Source organism: Drosophila sulfurigaster, chromosome 2R (assembly GCF_023558435.1).
Source record: "Drosophila sulfurigaster albostrigata strain 15112-1811.04 chromosome 2R, ASM2355843v2, whole genome shotgun sequence".
NCBI classification, from domain to species: Eukaryota; Metazoa; Arthropoda; class Insecta; order Diptera; family Drosophilidae; genus Drosophila; species Drosophila sulfurigaster.
Window position 1 is genome coordinate 7669285 of NC_084882.1, and position 24800 is coordinate 7694084.

Here is a 24800-nt window from a genome sequence, read left to right on the forward strand (position 1 = left end):
GCTAGGCCAATGGGTCGATGGGAGTGCAAGCAGCGCAGCGATAGCTGACATCGAGGGTGCAATTGTATTTGTGTGCCGCAGCCGCTGCCGCTGTGGCTGTGGTGCCGCAGTCAGTGGTGGAATGAGAGAGATTTGTGTGATGTGTCGTTAGGTCGAAACGGTCGAGTCGGGTCGGGTCGTGTACCTTTTGCCACGAATGTTTTGCCAGTCAGGCTCTAAAAGGCCTTACGAGAACAGCTGAGATTTTGCTGCTCGCATGACGCGCATTTTTACAAAGATAGAAAAATTTTTGAAAATTTTTATATATTTTCCAAGTGTCGCTGAGCGAGTTAACAAATTTCAACTACTTATATTTTGAACGTGTGTGTTGATTCAAATTCAAATACAACGAAATTCAAAGAAAATCAAAATACAACAAAAAATTTAAAAAACGCAAAAGTGTTTTTCGTGCTGTGTTTAAATGTGCAGTGCAATAATCAAATAAATACAACAAATTATTGCAACAAAAAATTAAAGCAAAAATACTTTGCATAAAAAAGTGCAAAAGAAAAATTCTATAAAAAAATATTAAAGAAGTAGAAAAGAGAAAATAAATTTTTTCGAAAATCGAATTGAATTGGCGACTCTCATTGATTGCATTGTGACCAGTGTGCCCAAGTGAGGACCGTGCAAAGTGTATTCCAGCAGTTATTCCACGTGTTCCGATCCGGCCGCCAAAATTATTACGCACAATTCGTTGAGCGTGTACGGTGGCGGCGTCATGTGCGCCTCCCCGTCCACAGCTCCCGGCTTCTTCAACCCGCGGCCACAGTCCGGCACGGAGCTGTCCGCCTTCGACCTGGGCCTCCCGCGCTCCATGACGCTGGGCGTGCCGCCGCACAGTGCCTGGCACGATCCCACGCTGGGTGGCCATCTGCACGCCTCCGCCGGACCCGGATCCCTTGGCGGCACTGGCAGCAGCGGAGGCGGCGGTGGCGGCGGCACCACGCCCAGCAGTGTGGCCAGCCAACAGTCGGCGGGCATTAAGCAGGATCTGTCCGGCCTCAGTGGCTCCACAGCGAATCTGAACCAAAGCGCGCACCATGTCATCAAGGAGGATCTGTCCAGTTTGCCCAGCGCCAATAATGGCTCCACATCCGCACATCACACAAGCTCCGCTCAGTCCGGCCATGGTCCGGATCTGGTGCCCATCATCAAGGGATCACAGTCGGCCAGCTGTGGCGGCGGAGGAGGAGGCGGAGGCGGCAGCACCACGCCCAGTTCGCAGGCGAACAGCTCGCACTCGCAGAGCAGCAACAGCGGATCACAGATCGACTCCAAACAGAACATCGAGTGCGTCGTTTGCGGCGACAAGAGTTCCGGCAAGCACTACGGACAATTTACCTGTGAAGGTGAGTACAGGGGATAATTGTAATTGTAGTGGTAGTTGTAATTGTAATTGTGATTATGAGAAGTGCGAAGCGGGGTCGAGGGGTTAATCTAAAGAAATCGCCAGTTGAATTCAATCTGCGCATCGCAATGCGATCTGTTGAGAACTGAGAACTGAGATCTGTTGTGGGATGATGACCAAACAGAAATCTTCCAACTCTAAATAGTTTTCGAGTTGGGAAACTCAAAAGCGTGCCTGCCAGCCGCTGATTTTGACAGTTACGGTGAATTATGGCAGTTTGATGAGTTGGCAATAAAATTTGGAGATGTATGGCGAGTTGTCTAGGTGGGTGTGTGTGCTTGCGAATTGCAGACAGACGGACGGACAGACAGACAGACAGACAGTCAGACATTTAGATGGAGACGGAGACTGGCAGTCAGTTTAGATACTTTTTGTAACTATTTGCTGAACTGAATTGCAGTGCTTCAATCAAATGTTGCTAGATGGTTACCAGTGTAACAAGTCGCTAGGCTTTCTCACCAGCTACTTGCTCATTGAGATACTTTTATATCTTGCGCCAGAGTCAATGGAATTTCGCAGAATCTCAGAGATACTTTTGCCGTTACAGCCACTTGAATCGCTTGCCGCGATCCCGCAACACGCATCTTGTGCTCTGTTCGGCGCGCTTATCGCTAGATAAAAAGCAAAAAACAGGGGGAAAAGAATACAACAAAAAATATTATCTAAATAAAATACGGTGCGCTTTGTACTAAGCCAAACAATTGTTGTGCAAACATGCAAATTGTGCGGCTGCCTGCTAAATGAAGCGCCCACCTTTTTATTGTCTTAGCCAGCGTCAGAGTAACATTCAGAGCCAGACAGTTGTGTTGTGTTGTGTGCTGTGTTTCAGTAGCGGGGTTGTGAATACCGAAGGGGAAAAAGTGCATTCATGAGGTCTAAGATTAACGCTGCACGCAGTGCTTGGCATTTAGTACAAACTCAAGTTGAACTTGTCATATTCGTATCTCTTGAAATGTTCTGCTTTTAGTCAGAGAGAAATGAGTAGTGCAACAATGCATAGATACGCCGCACAGTGGCACCAACTCACTTAAACACTGTATGCTTGGAATTCATCTGTGACTCAAATGTGCACACAACTCCGTCCACTGTGCATTGCATTGTAGGCGCTATTATTATTATTATTAATCACCAAGCATTTTGTACGCATGCCCAACAACAACAGCAACAACAACAACTACCACAATGGCAATAGCAATAATAACAAGAAGAACAATCAAAATATGTTGCTCGGTGACCGCCTCGTTGCATTCTGAAGGTGTTTCTCCGCTTGCCTCACATGCATGTGCTCACAGATACAATGTATCTGTAGCTGTGTAGCTGTGTATCTTTTGGGCTGTGCGGCTGATGATGTTGCCACGATAGCAATCTATTTTGTTCTATGCAATCGCCAGTCGCAGACGGACACTCAGTCTTCAGTCTCAAGTCTCAAGTTTGAGGCAAGGCAACACGAACAAAAATACGAACAACAACAATAAAAAGTACAAGAAAATATCAAAATAAATGGTGAAGCGCTTAGAAAGCGCTCTGTTGTTGCTCGGCGACCGAGACTCATATCATTTCGCAGTTAGATATTTAGTTTTGCGGATCTGAACCAAATGCCATAATGTGCGGCGCGTCCTTTCGGCTTCATTCACTTCAAGATACACGTACTTTTGCTCTTGCAAGATACTTCTCACAACTCGTTTCGCTGTCTGTCTCACTTGTACGTCTTGCTGTCTGACTGTCCGTCTGTCCGTTTGTCTGCCTGTCGGCGATGTATGTGAAATTTATGCCAAAAGCCACCCCACTCCGTGTTTCTTCCTATCCATAAGATTAATTGTAGCTTATGCGTGTTGCCGCTTCTCTCTGTACTCTCTGTTCTCTCCGTTCTCTCTGTCTTCGGTCTGTTCCTGTTCCTGTCTAGGAAACCCATTGTAGTAGCAACTTGTTTGATATCAGCACACACAACACAGCTGTTCTTCGTTGGCTGCTCTCGAGAGTCGCACTTGCTGAAATTAGGCACTGAAAACTAAAAAAACAGCGTTCGAGTCCCCACTCATTAGACGAGGCTAACTAGGAAGATTCATGTCTCGTACTCTTCGTCGTATTGGCTGCAAAATGCCGTCTAACCTTTCATAAAAGTCACGGTTCAAGCCGCCTGAAAAATGCCCGCTGATAAAAGCCTGCAGATAATATTAATGATGAGTGCATGCCTCTAATGTGGCAATGGGGCAAGCCACAGACTCAGTCTAAGGCTCAGGCTCAGACTCCGAGTCTTGAGTTGACTTCTCGCCTATTAATTTAGCTATTTGTCATGGCTATTAGTTGGCCAGCGAGACCAGCATTAATGTGAGCATTGATATGGACACCTCACTTCACTCTAACATATTTCCAAGAAACTTTGCTTCAATTGTAGTTCACTTTGAATTGCAAATTGAATGCAGTGCGTTTATTTATGACAAGAAAAGTATCTTAGCGCCCATGTCAAAAGCTAATTAAGTTGATTTATCTGCGTGGCCCACATGAAAATGACAAATAAATTTGAGCTATGAAAAATAGTTGCAACAAACTAAGTACTTGTTCCACCGGGCAGGTAATTAATTAACTGACACATCAACATAAACTAAGTCAACGCAGACACAATTTCCACAACACCGCGCAACGATTTAAAATGCAATGCGCTAAAAGGAAAATACTCATGACGAACTGGCGCTTGATAAAAACATATGAAAAATTGCCAACATGTCTAATTGTTAAGCGCGAGCGGCGCGCATTAAGTGCGAGTATCTTCAAGTCTCGCGATACACTCCATTCGGCGTATCTCTCAGATACACACAGACAGTTTGTCAACTGTTGTAGGCAGAATTGTTGCATTCGCATTCGCATTCGTATTCGCATTCGACGAAAAGGAAGTTTGATGTAAACTCATTTAAATAGGTTCCCACGTTCCGCAATTAAAGCGCAACCCAAGCTCAAGAATTCAGTTTTATTATTATATCTTTAGAAACGGGAAGAACGATGAGGAGTGGGATAGAGACAGAGAGAGAGGGAACCTCACGATGCGACGGTCAAGTCTTCTTCCAAAAAATACAAATTTTTCGATGTTAACAATGTCACAGTTGTTGTTTTGTTCCTGCTTGTCCATAAATGTATCTTTGTATCTACATACGCGTATCTTTGCTGTCCATTTGCATGCTTTTTGGTTTTTTTTTTTTCGTTATTTTTGCTGAACAACATGTGTGGCTTTTTAATTTACTTCATTATGATGTGGACGAATAACGCACACTGAAAGTTACAAAATAAATGCAGACTCGATGAAAGTAGAATTCACTGCAAAGTAGGCAAAAAATTAATATAAAATTTGCTGAATATTTATACTTTTTGCTTATCTCCTTGAACACATTTCACTTTAGTATTTTTTGAGCGGATTTATTTTGTACTTGTACTATAAAAATCATTGGCTTTTCACTTTTGCACTTTGAATGGGGCAGTTCTTCAGTTGATCACAGTGAGAGCCTTTAATAAATTTCATGAAAATTCCACTTGGTCGACACATTTGCTGCGCTTTAACAAAGGCGCACATAAATCAATTAGCTGTCTTCTCAATGCCCCAAAAAAGCAACAAAATAAATAAATATTAAAAAAATCAAGTAAGAGCAACAAAGTAAATACGACTTGCAAAATAAAAACCAAAAAAAAAAAAAATTAACTACGCCCAATGCGCATTTTTCAGATCTGTTTTGCTTTTTTTCTCGTGTTTCGTGCTGCAATTTATGACGTTGCAGCCTTATGCAGTTCTGTGTTTTTTTGTGGAGGCGCACTGGGCGTGGCAGTAACGCCTGCAGCAAACGTATTTTACTTATTAATTAGCAATGGAAAGCTTAATAAATTTTGAGCTTGTATTAAATTTGCATTGCATCGCAAAGGAGGAGAAAAATATCATTTATTACGAGTGAATGAATATGAAAATAAATCGCTTTTTGATAAACATTTATAACTTCCGTACGATTTGATCGAACATACGCATAAACAGCCGTTAGGACTGTGTTGCAATATTTCCTTTTGACAAATTATTTTTATGACTCGCCTCACGACGTGACAATAAAATATTCTAGTGAGGAAAAATAATAGCATTGATATTCGAATTTATTGGGGTAGCAATTGTTGCTCGTTGTTGCTTGTCGATTGTGGTTTGTTTTTTTTGGGGAATTGCTTAACTTTTTCCCTGTCAACATTTTAATGAGCCAGCGACTTGGCCTGGAAATTATTCGGCACAAGCGCCATCGAAATCGAAGCCCTTCATTAAAAGCAACAGCAGAAACTTAATTATACAGATTTTGGCAGAAACAAAAACAAACTGAGAGTAACTAAAACAACAACATGAATGCGGCAAGACATTGTAATCATTAAGCGCTGACTTGTAGTACAAATCGCTGTACTTAGAGGAAATGTTAAAGCCAATAAAGCTGCTGCTTCAGTTCAGTTTCAGCCTGAAGTTGTGCCTCCTCTGCCTCTCTACCAAATGAGGCGCAAAAAATGCATCCTGACACGATGTGATTTCGAAAATGCATCCCCCTTTTCCCCCGGTTTTTGGGCTGGAAAAATCGTGAACTAGCAACTGAGCAACTCTGAGCTAGTTGATCCGCTTTATAATGTAACGGTTTAATTAATTATGTTAAGCTTCGGCTCTCTGGGCCAGTTGCAACGAGCAACGGCAACGTGCAACGGCAACGTGCAACACTGGGCCCAGCAGCAGCAGACACAGTTGTTGCCACTTCATGCGCAATTTACGTTTTCAGCTAACTTGGCTAATCGATCAGCTGCAGCAGCAACCACCGAACAACATCCGCATCCTCCTTGCTCCTTTCTACGTCTTCCATAGAAATATATTCGCTTTTATTTTTGGTTTCTGCTCTTTTTGCTTAGCACGTTTTGTGGCATCTTCTGTGGCTTATGCACTTGCAACATTTTTACCACAGCTTGTGGCTCGCCATGACGACGACGACGACTACGACTACGACATGCCCCGCGGTGCAAAGAGTGTGCATCGCTGTAATAGTGCAAATCCGTAGCAATAACCTTTCTTATCGCCATGTGTCGCTGCCATTGCCCAAGCCCCAGACACTGTACATGACCGCAGAGCTGGACTTGAACTGCAACTGCAACTGCAACATAGAGTTTGGACTGCATAACTTCACATAGCATCAGTTAAATCAAAGCTAAATCGCTTATCTTTATTTTCGTCGAGTCTAAGTCGGCTTTTTGTTGATGTTGTTGCCGTCGTCATCGTCGTCGTTTGGCGCAGTTGTTGCTGCGGCTGTTGCAACGTGCGAATTGCTGCAGTTTGCTCTGCATATGGTGGCATATGGGCCAGGCCATGGAAATTGCGAACCCTTTGCTGTGGCAAACCCGTTTTCATCGTTGAAGCTAGCTGAAAAACAGATTAACTTTAACGAATAGATTTCTTATTTAAAAAGATGAATTTAATCGAGTATTTAACCCGAAGTGTTGATAACCTACTTTATCAATTTTACATTGATAATCAACTACATCAATTGATGCATATACATATATAAAACTATACAAAATTATTCTTCAATCCAAGAGAGCTGCATGCACGTAGCTTGTTTCAATCTGAGTCGCAGCAATTTACGATTCGCTCAGTATTCAGCAAGAGCATTTTCATTAAGTGGAAAGTTCTTAAATTTGCCACAGTTGCAGAGCTATAGCAACTGCTTGCTTCCCACACACACAAAGCCAGAGATACCATTGACCTATATCGGGGCATAAAGCATGCTGCTTTATGGCAATGTCAACCCACAAGTGATGGGGATGCCCTGCTGTTACCCAGTAATCAGTTGGCCACCTGTAACAGCAACTGCAACTGCAACTGCGCTTCCGCATCAGCTTGAAGTTCAAGCGCGTTCATAATCAGCGCATTTTGTAGATACTCGAAGTGCATGCAAGTTTAAAGCATTTTGCGGTTCGTGTCTGGTCTGCAATTATGTTTCGGTTGTACTCCAGATACGTTGTCTACCTGCTGCTTTTAGTTACTAAAGCCGCCGCCAACTGAATCTCAGTGTTCGCTGCCTTCACGTTCCTCTTACGTCTCCCGTCACAGTCTTGGTCTCTGTGCTAATTACTTTGACTAGTTGCCTGCACATGTAAGCTTAACATTTAATTATTGCGACTTAATGATGGCTCCGAGTCTCTGACTCTGTGTGTGTGTGTTTATATGTGTGTGTGTTTAATAATTAGAAAATGAGCCAACAATGGGGCGGTGTCTGGGCTGCTATTGACTTTTGTGTTACACTTCTGGCAACGGTGCATTGACCGCAAATGCAACACCAACAGCGAATGCAACTGAGTCGAGCCAGATTGCAAATCACATGAAATTGGGCAAAAATTGGAAATTGGCATTCGCTGATAGGCAATTATGAGGCGCTTGCTTGCTGTGTGAATGAATAAATATCTAGTATTCGCAGACACTCATATCTCTATTCGCAGTTGCATTTGCACTCTCGTCGAGCCAAACTAATTTCACGCTTTAAATTAAGCGGCGATGCGGCAAAAGTCTCGCGTTTGCCTGCACTTTCATTTGTGGGTCCATCGCCACTGCCATGGTCACGCAAGGGTGAAAGGGGGCGGATGATGTGGCGGGTATCGTGCAGATCCACACACATACACACACACACACGTTCGGGAAGTTCAATTAATAGAACGCTTTGCTGTTTGCTGTTCTTCTTCTTGGAAGTCTAACTGTATTGAACGCTTTATGGCGCGTAGCACACACGCGAGGGCGTTCACAACTTGCCACGCCTCTCGTACTCTCTGCCTCTCAGACAGCACGCAATTAAGCCAAAGCGTAATTGAAACTACCGCAAAGTGCGCTGCGGCTTATGGCTAAACTGTCTGTGCTTATGAGATACATTTTGAAGCCATAGCAAGACAATGACACAGCACTCGATGCTCTAAGGCTTCATCTTCACTCCCTCCCACCTTCGCCAGCCCTTGGGCAGGACTAGCATGACATTTTTGGGGGAGAGCCTAGCTGCATCTATATACAGCTCAATCGGCAACTGTATCTGTATCTGTATCTGCATCTGCACTTCAAGTATCTACGGCTCCACCCTTTTTCGGTTATTGATATAACATGATATGCCATCTGAGATTTTGTTTACGGTATCTGCGACTCATAGCTGAATGCTTCTTCTGCTCGTATCTTCATCAATAACGACACGGCACAGCGTTCGCATCGTTCGCGTCTGCTTTCAGCCAAAGCTGAGCTCCAGATAAAGCCGCGATATGCGCATATGGACAGCGCCTGCATCGCCGCGTTTTCTCCTCTTCTATTCTTCTTGTATTCTCTTTTTTTTCTACTCATATACTACGGCTGGCCAAAACCCATAGCCAAAGCCAGGCCAGGCTGCCAAGCTGTCCAGCTGTCCCACAAACAGCAACCACAACAGCAACAACAACAACAACGAAAGTGCAGTCAAAGTTTTGTGGAAAAAGAGGTAAAGGCAACGGTACGTTTTGTGCAGAAATCGTGACTTGGTACAATATCGTTATTCGTAGATCATATGGTGTAAAAGCCTAAGTGTGTGTTCAACGTGTGTGTGTGTGTGTATGTGTGTATGTTTTGGATATTTCCTAGATACCTTTCAGTTGGATCTTGGGCTTGTCTAGCGCGGCATCAAAGCTGCGACATGCCCTTCTCGATTAAATTACATTTTGTCGACTGCTCAAATATAAAACACTTCAGAAAGCAAGTAAATTCAGATAACTTTCAAATACTTTCGCTAATTCTTAATCGAAAGCTTTATTTCCTTAGCTGCACTCTTTAAGCTTTAAGCTCTAGTGTAGCGCATCAAGTGTTCGACCTCAACTTACCCACAGCGCACATTCATTGCGCTAACCACGTTTTCGTCCACACGATCGCAGAATGCAGACTCCCCTCTGTTGCCATCTCCCTCTTCCTCCCCCACCTTGCTCTCTCCGCTCTGCCGAAAGAGTGCGCATTGAAAATCTTTTATAGTTGTGGCTCTGAGCTCGGTCTCTGCAGCTTACATATTTTGTTTGATGATGATTTTACAGCTTAAAACGAATTTTATGAGCATATGCCATTGTTTTGAGTTATTGTGAGAAATTTTTGTGTGGCATGGCCCAAAGCGACCAAGTCCTACGTCTACGACTCCCATCAGGACGAGTTTCTCCGTCCTTCCCCCCCCTTCCATTGTTTCTCCTCTCGTGTGATACACATGTTCAGCTGGATGCCGACATCGAATTGCAGTTGAGCTTGTAAACAACACGCCAGCTACGTCTAAGCCTATCGCAGCGAGTACTTAATAGGGAAACCTCAACTACCCAACTACTCCTCCAACAAGCCGTAGCCTAGTCTTCTGTATTAACAGTAAATTCGTGTTGTGCCAGCCAAAAAACAAAAAACAATTCAGCGTCAGCTGTGTGTGTGAGTGAGTGAGTGTGTTAAGAGCCCCAGTCAGTCGTATCTTCGTGCCCAAGATACACTTTGTTAATTGAAAGCCATTAAAGGTAATTTTATGGAAGGCGTTAAGCCATGAAACGTGTAACATGACCATTGACATAGGCATCAACTGCAAGACTTCGTGGGGCAAGGGAGGGAGAGACAAGTCTAAGGGAGATCACTAGGACAACTGCCAGGCATCATGGAGAAGTGTAGCGCGACTTGCCGCATTTGGTGGCATGTTCTTCGCTTAGGTACTTTGCTTTACAAGTGGTAACAATTTTTGGTTTCCTTTCGTACTCGGTACTCGGTACTTCTGCTGGTTTCGGTTTCGGTTTTGTTTTTTTATGCAAGTGCCATGGAATTTGTTTCGCTTGTTGCAAAATTGCCTTCGGAGGTGCAACTGACATGGGCTTCGCTTGTTCCTCAGCCTCGTTATAAATATGTACAAGGTGCCTCATAAAATTAGTTTGCAGTTGAATAGAGAACTGGAAGGGTGTAAGCTTAAGGAAGAGGATTTCAAGTTCTTCGACCAATTAATTTCTTCTTTTTATTTCCACAAAACTAATTTTTATTCTCATTCTTTCTTTCAGGCTGCAAATCATTCTTCAAACGCTCCGTGCGACGTAATCTCACATACTCATGTCGCGGCAGCAGAAACTGTCCGATAGATCAACATCATCGCAATCAATGCCAATATTGCCGTTTGAAAAAGTGCCTCAAAATGGGCATGCGACGCGAAGGTAAGTTTCACTTTTGGGGTCTACAATGCAATTTAACGCTAAGCGAATGAAATTCGAAATTTCTCGCATCGGGTGTGTGGGTCAATTAAAAGTCAAACAGTGAGGCAAATACATAAATAAATTAAATGCGCAGAGACCAAGGCAAGAAACAAAATGAACAACAAACTAGAAACAACAAATCGGAAGTAGCACACGACTAGCTAGAGCCCACAACAATTGTATTTGATTTGGTGAATTTGGGTTAGAGACTACGTCCAATAAATGGGACAACTAAATGTCAGATTCGTACAACATGCTGCACACAATTGACAAGTGTGATCTGCTCTCTCTGGTCTCTGGTGGCGATGGTTCATCTATTTGGTCTGCCAAGGAATGTGGACAGGGTGCCAAGTGCTTGAGACTTATAGAACCCCGTTGAATGAGAGTAAATGCTTCGAATAGTCGAAAAACGAAATCAATATCACATTTAGCGACAACTGCAACTGCAACTCTACAAGTATTTTACTCTAATGCCACTTAAACTTTACTTTTGTTCAGTTCTATAAGTTTATTCAACTCTCTTTCATGGCTACAGGGTATGCGTATTTTCAATTGAACATGCTGACCCTAAAGATCAAATGCAAACTTGTTCGTTCACTGGTTAATAATTAAGAAGAAAAAAATGCCATAGCTACAAGAACAAGAAATACTCGAGAATATATGAATAGCTGAGAGGTTGAATAGCTGAATTATTGCGCACGCTTGAGCAAGGAAAATATCTCGATATTGTAATTTGTATGTCGACACTTTATTGTAGAGCGCCATTGATGTATTGAAATTAATTTAATTACGTATTACGCAGCCAAAAACTGTGAGCACATTTCAGATTTTCTTGATATACTTTTGATAAGCATACGATTTTGTTCAGTGCACTTTGAGAGTTAATCAAAGGCAGTTGAAAATAATGAATGTATGCAACTAATTTGTGGGCAACATTTGTCAGCAAATATTTGGCATAGTTGGGCCAAATGTTTTGTCCACAAATTGGCAAACGACGACAAATTGACAGCGACTTCGATTCAATGACTGCCCAGCTGACTTACTGACTGCCCGATTGCCTGACTGATTGACTGACCAACTGACAGACTGACAGACTGACTGACTGACTGCTTAACTGATTGTTTGGTTAGTCGCTGTTGTCGACATTAACAATTAACGTCTGTCTGGGGACCTGTCGAGTTACTGCACAAAGCTGTTATTATTTGCACTAATATTGACAGGTTTTTCGCAAAATGCTAATAATGCCTCAACTACATAGAGCCATAGTTACAGCTATAGCAGCAGATGTTGAATGTGAGCTAGTGCGATTTGGGTTAAGAACGAGTATACGAGTATATGATCACTGCTTGGCGACGATGGCAATTAAAATGCAGCTAACAGCAACATTGTAATTAAATGTATCTAAACATTGATTTAACCGACTCTCGTACGCGCTGGCATTGCGCAAAATTATGATAAATTTGCCTAGGCCAAGTACAAACAAATTTAACTACTGTCGTTTGTGGCTAATGACACATGGCTTGAACCGGACATTTGTTCTCCTCTTTTTTTGGGCTACCTGTTCTTGGTACCATGTGATTACCTGTAGCTGTCACCGGCGACGAGTTGTCAACCTAATAAAAAACCACCCAAAAGAGTTCAACACCTTTGCGATGATGATGTTGTACCGTCCTAAAGACAACTTCCTCGTAAAAAACTAGTTCAACATATTCACAAAATATCTGAGTTAAAAAATCGTGAGAAAATACATTTTCAGCATGGAATTTTGGGTTCCTTTTTCGGTGTGTTTCTACTGAACGCTACTTAGCACAAAAGCGGCACAAAGGTTATGCCTCTGAGAGACCTGAACTTGCCGCGGTCAAGAAAAACCAGAAAAATCGCATAGAATCAACCTTCGGGGTCGCTCTAATTAAACTGCAGTGTCAATCGGAAGAGTGATGGTGATTTTGTCGGTGGGGTGGCTCAGCGAACTGGACAAATAATTTGTCCAAAAACGAGTTTATTTATTCTTTATTCAAGTCAAGGGTGGGCACCGCTTAATTTATGCATATTATAAAGGTATTTTTTAATAGAAATAATCCAGTGAAGAGGAATTCTTTTAAGTAAAAGAAAGATAGAAAGAGGGACTTTTAAGCAAAATGTTGAAATGCAGTTGCAAGCTAAGGCATTAAGAATGGAAATTTTCAACTACTTAACGACATGCAAATTGCAGGCCGGATGCAATATTCGAAGGCAGAGAAATCAACGAGTTGCTTAAGCCACTTAGTCTAGCAATTAGCTTTAAGCCACTTGGGCACGCACTGAAAGAACGACTATAATGTGTTATGAGCGATTGCTAATTTTAATATTCGATTACATGAAGTGAACTTTGAAAACGCAAAAGCGCAGCCAGGACTTGAGCACGTGCTCAAGAGGGGGGGCCGAAGATTCATTCATTAAGTAATCAGCAATGGGAAGAGCGCTTCCACAGCATCTACAGCTTGTTGTCTGTTCTCTGCTTTTGTTGTTGCTGGCGTTATCTGTAAAGTCGATCGAGTTGATCTTGTGAGGCATCTGCAACACTTAGTTGCGGTCAGTCTGCGACTGCGACTGCAACTTCAACTGCTGTTGCTGCTTTTGCTGATCTCTGTGGTCAAAGAATTATTTTCCCAGGCGCATAAATAAGCCCAAACTGGACAGGAGAGTGGGAAGACAGAGAAAGAGCGATTGAGCGAAAGAGAGAGATATGCTTAGAACTGGTTTGCTGTGTCTTCTGTCTGCCCATAGATCAGCAGCTCAGCGCTCAGGAGCTCAGTAGCTCAACAGGAATGGGTATAGTCCAAGATGTGCTTGGGTCACAATTACGCAAATGTATTGTATAAATAATTGTGTCGTTGCATTGCTGGACAGTGGTCAGTCTAGGTTCCGATTTCCGGTTTCGGTTTCGGCTTCGGATCTTCAACATTAACAACAACAACATCAACATCAACCCCCGGAACTTAATTGCTTGGGTAAAGCAATAAACAAACCCACTTTCCATTCCCCTTTGCGTTGATCCTATGCAGAAACAGTTAGGATCTTGTCCTCATTGTGCGACTGACCAAAAATGCTTTCGCTTTTCGTTGCAAGCAACAAAAGACGTTACTTTTGCCTGCCCCATGCGAGCGTGTGTGTGTGTGTGTGTGTGTATGTTGTGCCTGAAACAATGGCTGGACCCAACACTTGGCATGATCAATAATCATGTTTAGCTTTATTTGCTTTTCTGTCTCTCAAACATTTTTGTTTCTTAAATGCGCCCAAGGCACAATATATTTCTGATTTTGTGGCTCGATTAAGTCGAGGCTGAAATACGACCCGACCCAGCCTGTAATGCTGTGTATGTCTTGAGTGGGGTTAGGTGTGGTGAATGCGACTCTATGTTAGGTGTGTACCTCCAACTTGAAGGTGTAAAAACCTTTGCTAACCCACTTTACTATCACATTAAGTACAGCGTTGCGCCATGCCAGCACTGCATTGTGAGGAAAATGCGTTTAAGGAATGGCCAAGCCTTTCTATGCAGGTGTAAGATCGAAATATTGGGCCAAAGTTCAAGCGCACCCAACATTTTTGTAGTTCAATTAATACTAGTTTAACTCTAAAATGAGTAATCGCTGTTGCTACCTTGAAGATGTTTTATTTTGTTTATCGACATCAACAATTCATCATCATGCGTAGCTGAAAACACGTGCATGTATCTTGTATCTTGAAGATGCGTTGAAAGTATTTAGTTGAATTTGCATATCTAAGCAGTTGCGGCAACAAAACGAAGCTTAAGCAAAAGGGGTTGCAAGTTGCAAGGGTTTTAGTGCTTAGGGTTGTTCTCATCCCCATAGAGCAAAGCAGAAAAGTATCTTATGACGTTGTTTTGCTTAACAATAGAGAGCACAGAGCAAGGAGGAGAGCAGACTGTAAAGAGTGCGTCCAGATTGAGGTGCCCGATAGGCATTGTGCGTTGTGGCAGCTTTGCCAACAGTTGAATGGCGCAACATTGTGCGGCGTGTGATGTCGCGGTCAAAATAAGCGCATAAAGGCGCACATATTGAATTACCGAAAACCCAAAAGACACACACAGATACACAAAAAAATATATAAGATTACAAACACAGTTGAAGATGCTGAGATCAAATATACTAACTTATTCTTTCTCTTTCTCTTTCTTTCTTGCAGCTGTTCAACGTGGCCGCGTGCCGCCCACACAGACCGGCCTGGCTGGCATGCACGGTCAATACCAGTTGGCCAATGGCGATCCAATGAGCGTGGCTGGCTTCAACGGCCACTCGTACCTCAGTTCCTACATTTCGCTGCTGCTGCGTGCGGAACCGTATCCCACATCCCGCTACGGTCAATGCCTGCAGCCGAACAACATCATGGGCATTGACAACATCTGCGAGCTGGCCGCCCGACTCCTCTTCTCGGCAGTCGAGTGGGCCAAAAATATTCCCTTCTTTCCGGAGCTGCAGGTGACCGATCAGGTGGCGCTGCTGCGTCTCGTCTGGTCGGAGCTGTTCGTGCTGAATGCGAGCCAATGCTCGATGCCTTTGCATGTGGCGCCCCTGCTGGCTGCCGCTGGTCTGCACGCCTCACCGATGGCGGCGGATCGCGTGGTTGCCTTCATGGATCACATACGCATCTTCCAGGAGCAGGTGGAGAAGCTGAAGGCGCTGCACGTCGACTCAGCGGAGTACTCCTGCCTCAAGGCGATTGTGCTCTTCACCACCGGTAAGTTGCTGGACATTCTTTACAAGGATGTGCCCGCACTGCTAACCAAAGTTTCAGCACTCCTCGGCAAGCGGGCATCGGCGGCGTCTGGGGAAGCTGAGTGTAACAACGATGATGTGCTCAGCGTGGTGCGCGAGCATCTCGACGAGCTCAATCGCCAGGAGTTTGAGTCGCAGCTGCAGCAGGCCCCGCTGCACTTGGCCACGTTCATGAAGAGCGTGGCTGGCGTTGAGGCTGCAGTGCAGCAAGCGGAGCAGCAACAACAGCAATATCAACAGCTGCAGCAGCAACAGTTGCCGCTGGGACAAAGCGAATCGAAGCCAGTTGCCAGTGCTGTGCCTGCTGTTCCTGCTGTTGTGCCCTCCGCTAGCAGCGCTTTCAGCACCTGTGCCAAGTCCAGTGCCGGCGAGGTCGATCTGCTCGCTGCACTCTACGCCAGCTCCAACAACGCAAATGCTGAGACCAGCGTCGCCAGCAACGCCAGCCACAACAATAGCAGTGGCCTTGGCGCCTCGCTTGCCACCCAATCGCAATCACAAACGCAATCCCAATCCCAGTCCCAGAGCGCTTCGTCCTCTCTTAATTCAGCCGCCTCGCCGCTGAGTGCCGCCGCAGCCGCCGCGACCACTTCCGCCACTTCCCTTGCCACCACAGCAGCGAACAGCTCGCTGGCTGGAGCATATCAGACGCAGGGCCATCAACAGCAGGCGGCTGCCGCTGCGGCCATGTTCTATCAGACGCCGCCGCGCAGCGCCTTTGGCTCGGCCTTTGATATGTTCCACCACAGCACGCCCTTCGGTGTCAGCCACGCGGCGGCAGCGGCTGCGGCAGCTGCACACTCCGGCAGCGGTGGCAGCTTCGGTAGTCCTAGCTATAGATACTCGCCATACAGTCTCGCCGGCAGTAGATGGCAGTTGTAGACCGAATCTCTCGAAAGTGTCTTTCAGCTAGCCTCTCAATCGAAACCCAGTTCTTGGTAGACCTCTAGACTAGTCGATTGCCTTAGGTTAGCTACTGTAATTACCTGTATCTTATGTAACTATGCTGTACTTAATTATGTATCTACAATTATTTAAAGTTATATTTAGTGCCTACTTCTTATGTATTTATTGCCTTAAACTAAGTCTTATTTATTCTACTTCTAAATTAGCTTAGAATCAATTCCAAAACAAAACAAAACAAAAACCAAACTAGAAACTACTTTACCAAAAATGATTGAAAGATGAGTAGAAGAGAGTTCGATGAAGTCGAAGATGAAAAAAAATATATACATACTGCTGTTGCTGTTAAACAAATTAATCCTGGATTGTGTTTTTATTCGCTCTATTTGTTACTAATTCTTTATGGCTTGTTGACTAATTTTTAAATTGCTTTTATTTTGAACTATTAAAATATTTTGGATACTAACAAATGTTCATGCTTTGGTACTAATCACTAATTATTTTAATCATTGAAGTTTTGAATTCAAATCGAATCTAATGAAAATTTGTTAAAAATTAAAAAAATCTTTTTCTTAATTTGCAAAGCCTAAGAAAAGTATTTTTTGTATTATTTAATGATTAGTCGTTTGTATTTTATTATAAAAATATAAACGACTTGAACATTGCTGATCAAACTTAAAAACTAACAAACTTATTACAAGAACTTTCATCAATGAAAATTCAACAAAAGGAAACCTTAAAATGATGATATACTAAAACAAAAAAAAAAAAAATGCTGATTAAGGTTTCTGATTATTAAATAATTGTTTGTTGTTTAATTCACATACAATTGCACTTCAAAGCATCCAAAACTACGAATTCAGCTTAAAATATTTAGTAATACTTACTTCTTCAAGGAGTAACGTAATACAAACAACAATTTTTAATTAATGATATTTAAGCTGTTTTCGTAGTTTTTGCACTACATTATTATTATTTTTCTTTTAATAATTTTGCATTTTTTTTCTAAATAAAAGCTAAGAAAAACAAACAAATTACAACTTCACACTTCATCTTTAACTTGGCTTCGGCACACATTCTGGACTTTGGGATCAACTTGCACTCACACTCACACACATACACGCCTGCTCACATCTAACACACGCATATTTATTGTTATAAGCGAATCTAAAAATATTTAAAAGTATTAAAATAACATGGCACATGGTTTAAAGCTAAGTTTTAAATATTATTTTTATGTTTGATTTTTATTTGAAATAAATCAACTATATTTGTATGCAAATATTATTATAAACACAAACAACTCTTTATAAAATTTAATATAAAATATGTATAATATTAAGCTAATTTCATGATTATTTTTGTAAGACATTCGCTTCAGTTTCCCATTTTGCATTTTCCCCCTTTTAGTGGTCAAGTCATCTCAAGTAACTGGTCAGCTGCATTGCTTTGTAAACTCTTAAAATATGTTCCCATGTGCTGGCGGCTCAGTTCGTTTGTCAAACCGTTGTCTGGTCATGTCAAGCAGCTGTCCCGGGCGCACGTCGCATCGCGTCGGGTCTGTCCTCGATCTGCGACACTGACTACACAGATCCCCTCCAGCTCCTCCTCCGGTGTGCTCCTCCCTGTGGCTGGCGACGTTTATTGACGTCGAGATACCACATTATGAACATTAAAACAACACTCGTTTATGTCGCTTACTTACAAGCCGAAACTGCTGCTCCTTGGCCGAAACTCTGGCTCAGACTCAGACTCAGGTCCAGCTTTGGCTCTGGCAAAAGCAGCAAGCAATGAAAATAATTTTCCAATTTCCAAAACGCTGTGTGTGTCTGTCTTTGGACTCGGAGTTTGGCTCTGTTGTGAGGGGGCGTCGCGAGTTCGTGTTGCCTGTGCTTAGACTGCAGCTCCAACTCCAACTTCGACTTCGACTCCGACTCCAACTCTGACTCGACTGTTGCACAGCAATTGCATTTGAATTGGCTGCATGAGTCCATAAACTGCAGCCGATCAATCGCTGCATCGCAGCAGCATTTCCCCCTCTTTGCCAGCCTTTACCGCTGATTTTGGTAGACACGATCGTGGTAGTAAAATACCGGGTATAGACTTAGAAGATCTTCTGCTTTTTGGCCCAGGCAGTCGCAGCAACAACAAAAGCAACAACAACAGCGACAACAGCAACAACGGCAGCACATTGACGACATGTCTGCAACTCTTTGGTGCATCTTCCAATCTGGCTGCGGCCTCGGCATCAGCATCGCCATCGTCTTCGTTTTCGCCTGCGTCTCTAGCCTCCCTCTCGTCGGAGATCTTCACTCCACCTGATTGCTGTCGTTTGTTGCAGTTGTTAAGAGTTGTAGCTTTCATGTCTTGGCCACACTTTTTGACCAACATTTTATGTTGGTTTTAAGCTTCGTCTATGGCTCTCAGGCAACCTTTGTGTTTGCCTTGTTGCACTCGGTTGCTGATGCCCAAATCGTTTTGTGGATTGCTCATTGATCTGCCTGCCTGACTGCCTAGCTGGCTGCGCTACTTTCTGAAAATTGCCATAGACATGCCTTTTGTGCCTGTGCCTTGTAATTAACAGTTTCGAACAGACATCTTTGATTAGAATCATCACTTGGGCGCGTTTCGGTCTTTAAACCGATACGCTACATTGTGAAATGATATGATGTTGCTGGTTTTATTAGTTAAACTCCAAGACAACCATTACCTAAGATTAATCTGATATGAATCCCTCCAACTATAATTTTGGAAACGAAAATAAAACCAACTATTGTTGTTAGAAATAACAACTATTTTTAAATAATAATTCTGTTCATTATAGATGGATCTACGGATCTACGCCAAATAGTTGTCATTTCTGTGGTGGACTTTCTTTAACAACTTGTAAGAATGCCGCTTGAAAATAAATTCATAGTTGACCTCACATAGACCCCAAAGCTTCGACCATATCTAAAATCATTTTTCCTAATGCTTATTAAAACTAAATAAAGTTATAACTATTGCTGGGCAGACACGGAGCTGCCTCGAAGTCGCCCTCAACAACGTTGCTCGTAGTTGGACTCGTTGACCATAAGACTATATAATAAAATATAATGCAGCAATTCATAATTTTCGTTAAAGAGCTTAACCTCTCCTATGGTCAGAGTCTGTCCGAAAAGAACTGCTGCGGGAAGAGAGAGAAAGAGAGAGAGAGAGGGGGCGATAGGGAAGCTTGATTTGGGGCCTGTGCCACGTTCTTGTGTGACCAAAAAATGTGCTTCTTTTTCGATATGCATGAAGTTGTTGTTGTTGCTGTTGCTGTTATTGGAAGCACAATTCGGTTACGTAGTTACATCAACTACTTTACGGTCATTATGCATTTAAAACACGCGGTCACGATCTCCGCGCTGAGTTAGTAACTGCACAAAAGGTGGAAAAGATTGAAGGAGGAGACTCAAAGGTCCCCAAATCGAAGCCCGAGCCGAACTGAAACGGTTAACCAATGAGCCAAAGAGCCAAAAACTAAAACCAAAATCGAAGCCAAGTTAAGCCAAAACCATAGTTAAATCCCGAGAAAGCTGTGCTGCCTTCAACTCGCAATGCTTGCATTACTTTTTGGCCAAACTTAAAACTGGAATTTCTTTCTCTTTGTCCTCCTCGTCGTTATCGAAGTCTTCTGCATTTTAATGAAAATACAATTTTTACATGGCATATTGATTCGAATTGTGGCACAATTTTTGTTTCGTATTTTGCTGCATGTCTTCCTTGTGCAACTATTTGACTTTCTGTTCTCCAAATAGGCAATTTAGCATCTCAGATAATGGCCAAGATAATTGACAATTATGACCATGGTCAATGAAGTGATTCGCTCAGCTTTTCATCTCAACGGACCAACTCAAATTTGTATCTATGGTTCACGACTATTGTTGCCGTTATTGTTGCTGTTGTTGTGACTTGTTTATGAAATGAAATGGTTAATAATTGCTAATTGAATTTCTGTTGCCCTTGGCGACAAATCATTTATCTTGATTTACGCGCATTGTGTGGGGGCGTTTGTAAACCTGAGTTTGGTTTTCATTTAATATTTATGTAGTCTTTATGCTTATGCTTTATTTATTTGCCCGTTGGTTAGTTCAGTTTGGCCACAACGGGTGCCATAAAGTATTGAACCAAGAGAGGCACTTTAAAATAGTTCCATGCAATTGAAGATGCTTTTAAATAACATTTGTTTTTACGTGCAATAAGCTGAACGTATAAATAATATCCAAGTTCTGCCCTTTTTATTTTCAATGTTGACAATTCACTTAGCGAATGACACACAACTTCCTAATGCATTGTAAACATTCAAAGAATTTGTCATTTATTTATTTTTGCACATAGCTCAGTATAAAGCATTTAACACTTGATCATAAAGTATTAAACCAAGAGAGGCACTTTAAAATAGTTCCAAACCAATTGAAGATGCTTTTAAATAAAATTTGTTTTTTACTTAGTTACTGAACGTATAAATAATGTCCAAATTCTGCACTTTTTATTTTCAATGTTGACAATTCACTTAGCGATTGACACACAACTTCCTAATGCATTGTAAACATTCAAAGAATTTGTCATTTATTTATTATTGCACATAGCTCAGTACAAAGCATTTAACACTTGATCTTTCATAGATGAATAGCAAAGCGCATATTAAATAAATTAATAAGTTTAGTAATAATTAATCAAATTTTCAGAGTACATATATAAATAAAATCAGTATTAATATCAAATTTTATATTTCCATATTTTATTTCAACAATTATAAAATTATGAAATAGTGATTAGTCAGTAAGTGTAATTTAGATATAAGTTAAATTTAGTACAACTAAAAGAGACGTTAACTTTGAAACAGACTTAACCCAGTTTAACTCCATTCAAGTCTCAGAGTGTTAGCTATCAGTTACCGGCAATACAGTGGAGAGAAGGTTAACTTTAATGAACCCATCGCCAGGTTTTTATTTTTACTTTGTAACTCAGTGTATTGACTTTCAATTGACAGTTGACAACATGAAGTACGCTTGCGTGTAGTTAAAAACTAGTATATAACCATTACTTAGAGTCTGCTTGCGGCATGTGGCAAGCAGCAAATCGAATAATGAAATTCAAAGAGCGCAGCTTAGAAAACTGAAATACGAGACATTAAAACGACACATTACGTCCCATTGGTGGCATTTTGCAATGCAATCAAATTCGAGTTCACGCCGCAATCGGATATGTTGACGACGACAGCGACGGCGACGGCGACTGCGATTCGCCTTTGGCTCGAGCGATGCCATCAGATTGGCACGTAAGCTTCAGCAAATGGCCAATTCATTAAGCAGCAAGTTTGCAAATTCAAATTGCAGCTGCTGACGATATTAATGCCACTTGTAAACTTTTGCGTAATGTGTTGAGCGACGCGATAACGCAAAAGATACTCAAATACTTGTGCGCTTTGGTGCATCTATCACAGCACTGAAATCATTCAGTTTTGTCAATTACGAAAGTGCTGCATTCTGGCTAATTAAACAAACAAACTAATATGCGGTTTCGGTACGGCATTCTTAGCAACTATTTAAAATGCTCAAAGCTATGCAAATTTGTAAATGCTGATGTCTAATTTGAATTTCAAATAGTCAAACCCTGAAAATAATAAGTATACACCACAGTTTGTGTGTGTGTGTGTGTACAACTGAAAAACTAAAAAAAACTCGTGTGTGTAAAATTGTCGAAGTTGTACTTTTACAACGTTTTACAACTGCACATGCACATTTACAAACAGCGAGCTGTCACGAAAAAATTGATAAGCAAACTTTGTGTCTGGCAATTAACACTTGACGGCACACGCTGCGTATGCGCAATGTCTTTGTCTTTTTATTTAACGACCAGTCAGACGCATAAAGAAAACCCCAACCGTTTGGATCGGTTCAGTCTGCTTCGGTTTATGGTTCCGTATTATTATAGTGCTACATGACTTTGTTGAGGGCGTTGCCGCTTAGTTTAATTTTCCAAAATTTAATTAAATGGCCTCTTGTTGGACCGTCTGTTCGTTTGGTCATAAGTCCGGGCTCTTAATTAAGTGTAAATCATGCTCGAGTGACGCAATCGCCGTATTCCGTCATGTGCCATTTCTAGTTGTAGTTGTGTGTGGGGGGCGTGGTCGCAATTTATGTTGACTTAACGATGGATTTGCCCCTCCTCTTAGCCGCTGGAATCGAATTTTTAGCGTAGGTGAACTGTAAATATGAAAGAGTGAATCAAATATCTCATTTGCATTCAATCTATAAGTTATCTATTTTTTTTTACCCATTACAGATGCCTGCGGTCTGTCAGATGTCACACACATTGAATCCCTGCAAGAGAAATCCCAGTGTGCTCTCGAGGAATACTGTCGAACACAGTATCCAAATCAGCCTACGAGATTTGGCAAGTTGCTGCTGAGATTGCCCTCCTTGCGAACCGTCTCCTCACAAGTAAGTAGAGCTCAACAAAACTTAAACTTTTCGCAGTCGCATTCTTTATTTTAAGACTGAAATCTAATTATTCCTTTACTTTTGTTTATCTTTGCATTTTTCGCTTGGTTAGGTTATTGAGCAATTGTTTTTTGTGCGTCTAGTCGGTAAAACGCCCATCGAAACGCTGATACGCGACATGTTGCTCAGCGGCAACAGTTTCTCTTGGCCCTATCTGCCTTCAATGTGACACACAATGTGGCGCCAATTGACAACAACTTGATCATCAGCCGCAGCTGTGGCGGCCGCTGTGGCAGCCAATCATAGCAACACTACGCTCAACATCAACTCCTGCCACAACATCACTGGCAGCAACCACAACAACAGCAACAACATCAGCAGCAGCAACAGTGCCAGCAGCAGCAGCAGCATCAGCATCAATAACAGCAGTGGTGAAGGCGGCGGTCGGGGTGAAGGCGCCGTCAATGTTATTGCAGAGCACGGCAATGTTGCAAGCAACATGCATGCAACATACGGAGGCAACCACTGCGGTAACAGCAGCAGCAACATTTGCAATCAGCAAATCAACAACTTCAATAACATCAACAGCAATAACAACATCAACAACAACAACAACATGCATTCAAGCGGTTTCCTCGGCGCCGGCTGCAGCAGCAGCAACGACAGTGGCGGCGGCAGTGTTAGTGGCAGCAACAGCAGCGATTACATGGCCAATTCGACTGCTGCATATGCGACACAAGCGACAGCAGCAACAATGACAACCACAACAACAACCACAATGCCACACAATGTGAGTACAACAACGATGCTGTCTAATTACTGCGACGCTGCCACAATGATGATGGCTGCTGCCGCTGTCAATGCAAATCAATGCCTGCAGCAACACCACCAGCGACTGCTGCTGGCCAGTAGCAATACTAGCAGCAACCACAATCACAACAGCAATGAGCAAGTGGCTATGGCCACTGCCACAGCAGCGGTCATGGCCTCTTCCTCATGCTCAACGGGTTCACTGTCATCGGCATCGTCGACACCGACAACCATTGCTGTCGCGGCATCGCAGCAGCTGCCACAGCAGCAGCAACAGTCGCTGTCATCGCCGCCAAATTTAATCGATATCAGCGAAGTTCCTCTTATTGTGGATGTCAAGTAGTGTAATTATTTATGCATATTACAAAAAAAAACAAAAACAAAAAAAAAACACAAAACAATACAAAAAAAGAAAAAAAATATCTAATGAAAAATGTAAAAACAAACAACAAAAAAATGAATCAAGTAGCTTAATTGTTTTTTAAATCTCCTTTAGTCGTTGTATCCTGTACATAAACAAAAGATTTCAACTTTCTCCAAGGCCCCCAACTAAACAACCAACAACCAAAGGAGTTTCGCGTCTTGCTCGCAAAGATCGCCAAGCTGCCAAATGGTTGCAGTTGATCAATTCTGGCCAAAAATGTAGCGTCTAACGCTTAAAGTCGTTGCCAGTTGCCATTTGCCAATTGAATGGGTGGCATCTCTTTCTATATAAATGTATCTGTATCGTTAAACTGTAGTCTGTAATATGTAATCTGTATCTGTATAATATTTAAAGGCACTGAGTTCTACTTAATTTTTAACGGAAAGCGAAAACAAGCAAAATATCTTAAATGTTCCCCTGGAAAACAGACGAATGCAAAAAAGACAATGTAAATGTATGTTAGAAAAAACTATTTATGAATTTCTTATAACATATACATACATTTACCTAATCAAATTATACATAGATACTTACTAACTATGTATATACTATATATATATATAGAGTACTTTACTTTACTCTTTCCCCAGTGGTTTGAAGAATTATACCAAATATATATTTTTACTTTATGTGTGGCAATCATTTTTTGTGTGCTTTAGCAATTTTATTTTACTTTAAGTAAAATTTAAATTTAATATTCAATTTAAATGAAATTAAGAATA

The 24800-nt window shown here is 42.1% G+C and overlaps 2 protein-coding genes across 3 annotated transcripts; both read left to right on the forward strand.

Moving 5' to 3' along the window:
* Positions 1–9: 9 nt before the first annotated feature.
* On the forward strand, positions 10–24076 carry LOC133836155 (steroid receptor seven-up, isoforms B/C). 2 transcript variants are annotated; one of them, XM_062266484.1, is made up of 5 exons: positions 50–1391; positions 10508–10657; positions 14882–15433; positions 22687–22844; positions 22957–24076. In XM_062266484.1, the coding sequence occupies exons 1-5, from the start codon at positions 761–763 to the stop codon at positions 23071–23073; spliced, it is 1608 nt and encodes a 535-aa protein (XP_062122468.1). In that variant the 5' UTR covers positions 50–760; the 3' UTR covers positions 23074–24076. The 2 variants fall into 2 exon arrangements, with proteins under 2 accessions (XP_062122467.1, XP_062122468.1); XM_062266483.1 differs by lacking the exons at positions 22687–22844; positions 22957–24076 and having other exon boundaries at positions 10–1391; positions 14882–17177.
* Positions 23344–23997, forward strand: LOC133836662 (putative uncharacterized protein DDB_G0277255). The gene has a single exon (XM_062267253.1). The coding sequence runs from the start codon at positions 23344–23346 to the stop codon at positions 23995–23997; it is 654 nt and encodes a 217-aa protein (XP_062123237.1).
* Positions 24077–24800: the final 724 nt, after the last annotated feature.

Excerpts from the sequence above, each read along its gene's own strand:
- LOC133836662 (XM_062267253.1), top strand. The coding sequence starts at position 23,344 with ATGCATGCAACATACGGAGGCAACCACTGCGGTAACAGCAGCAGCAAC.
- LOC133836155 (XM_062266483.1), top strand. The coding sequence starts at position 761 with ATGTGCGCCTCCCCGTCCACAGCTCCCGGCTTCTTCAACCCGCGGCCA. Across the intron at positions 1,392-10,507 it reads CGGACAATTTACCTGTGAAG|GCTGCAAATCATTCTTCAAA; the intron begins GTGAGTACAGGG and ends TCTTTCTTTCAG. Across the intron at positions 10,658-14,881 it reads AATGGGCATGCGACGCGAAG|CTGTTCAACGTGGCCGCGTG; the intron begins GTAAGTTTCACT and ends TCTTTCTTGCAG.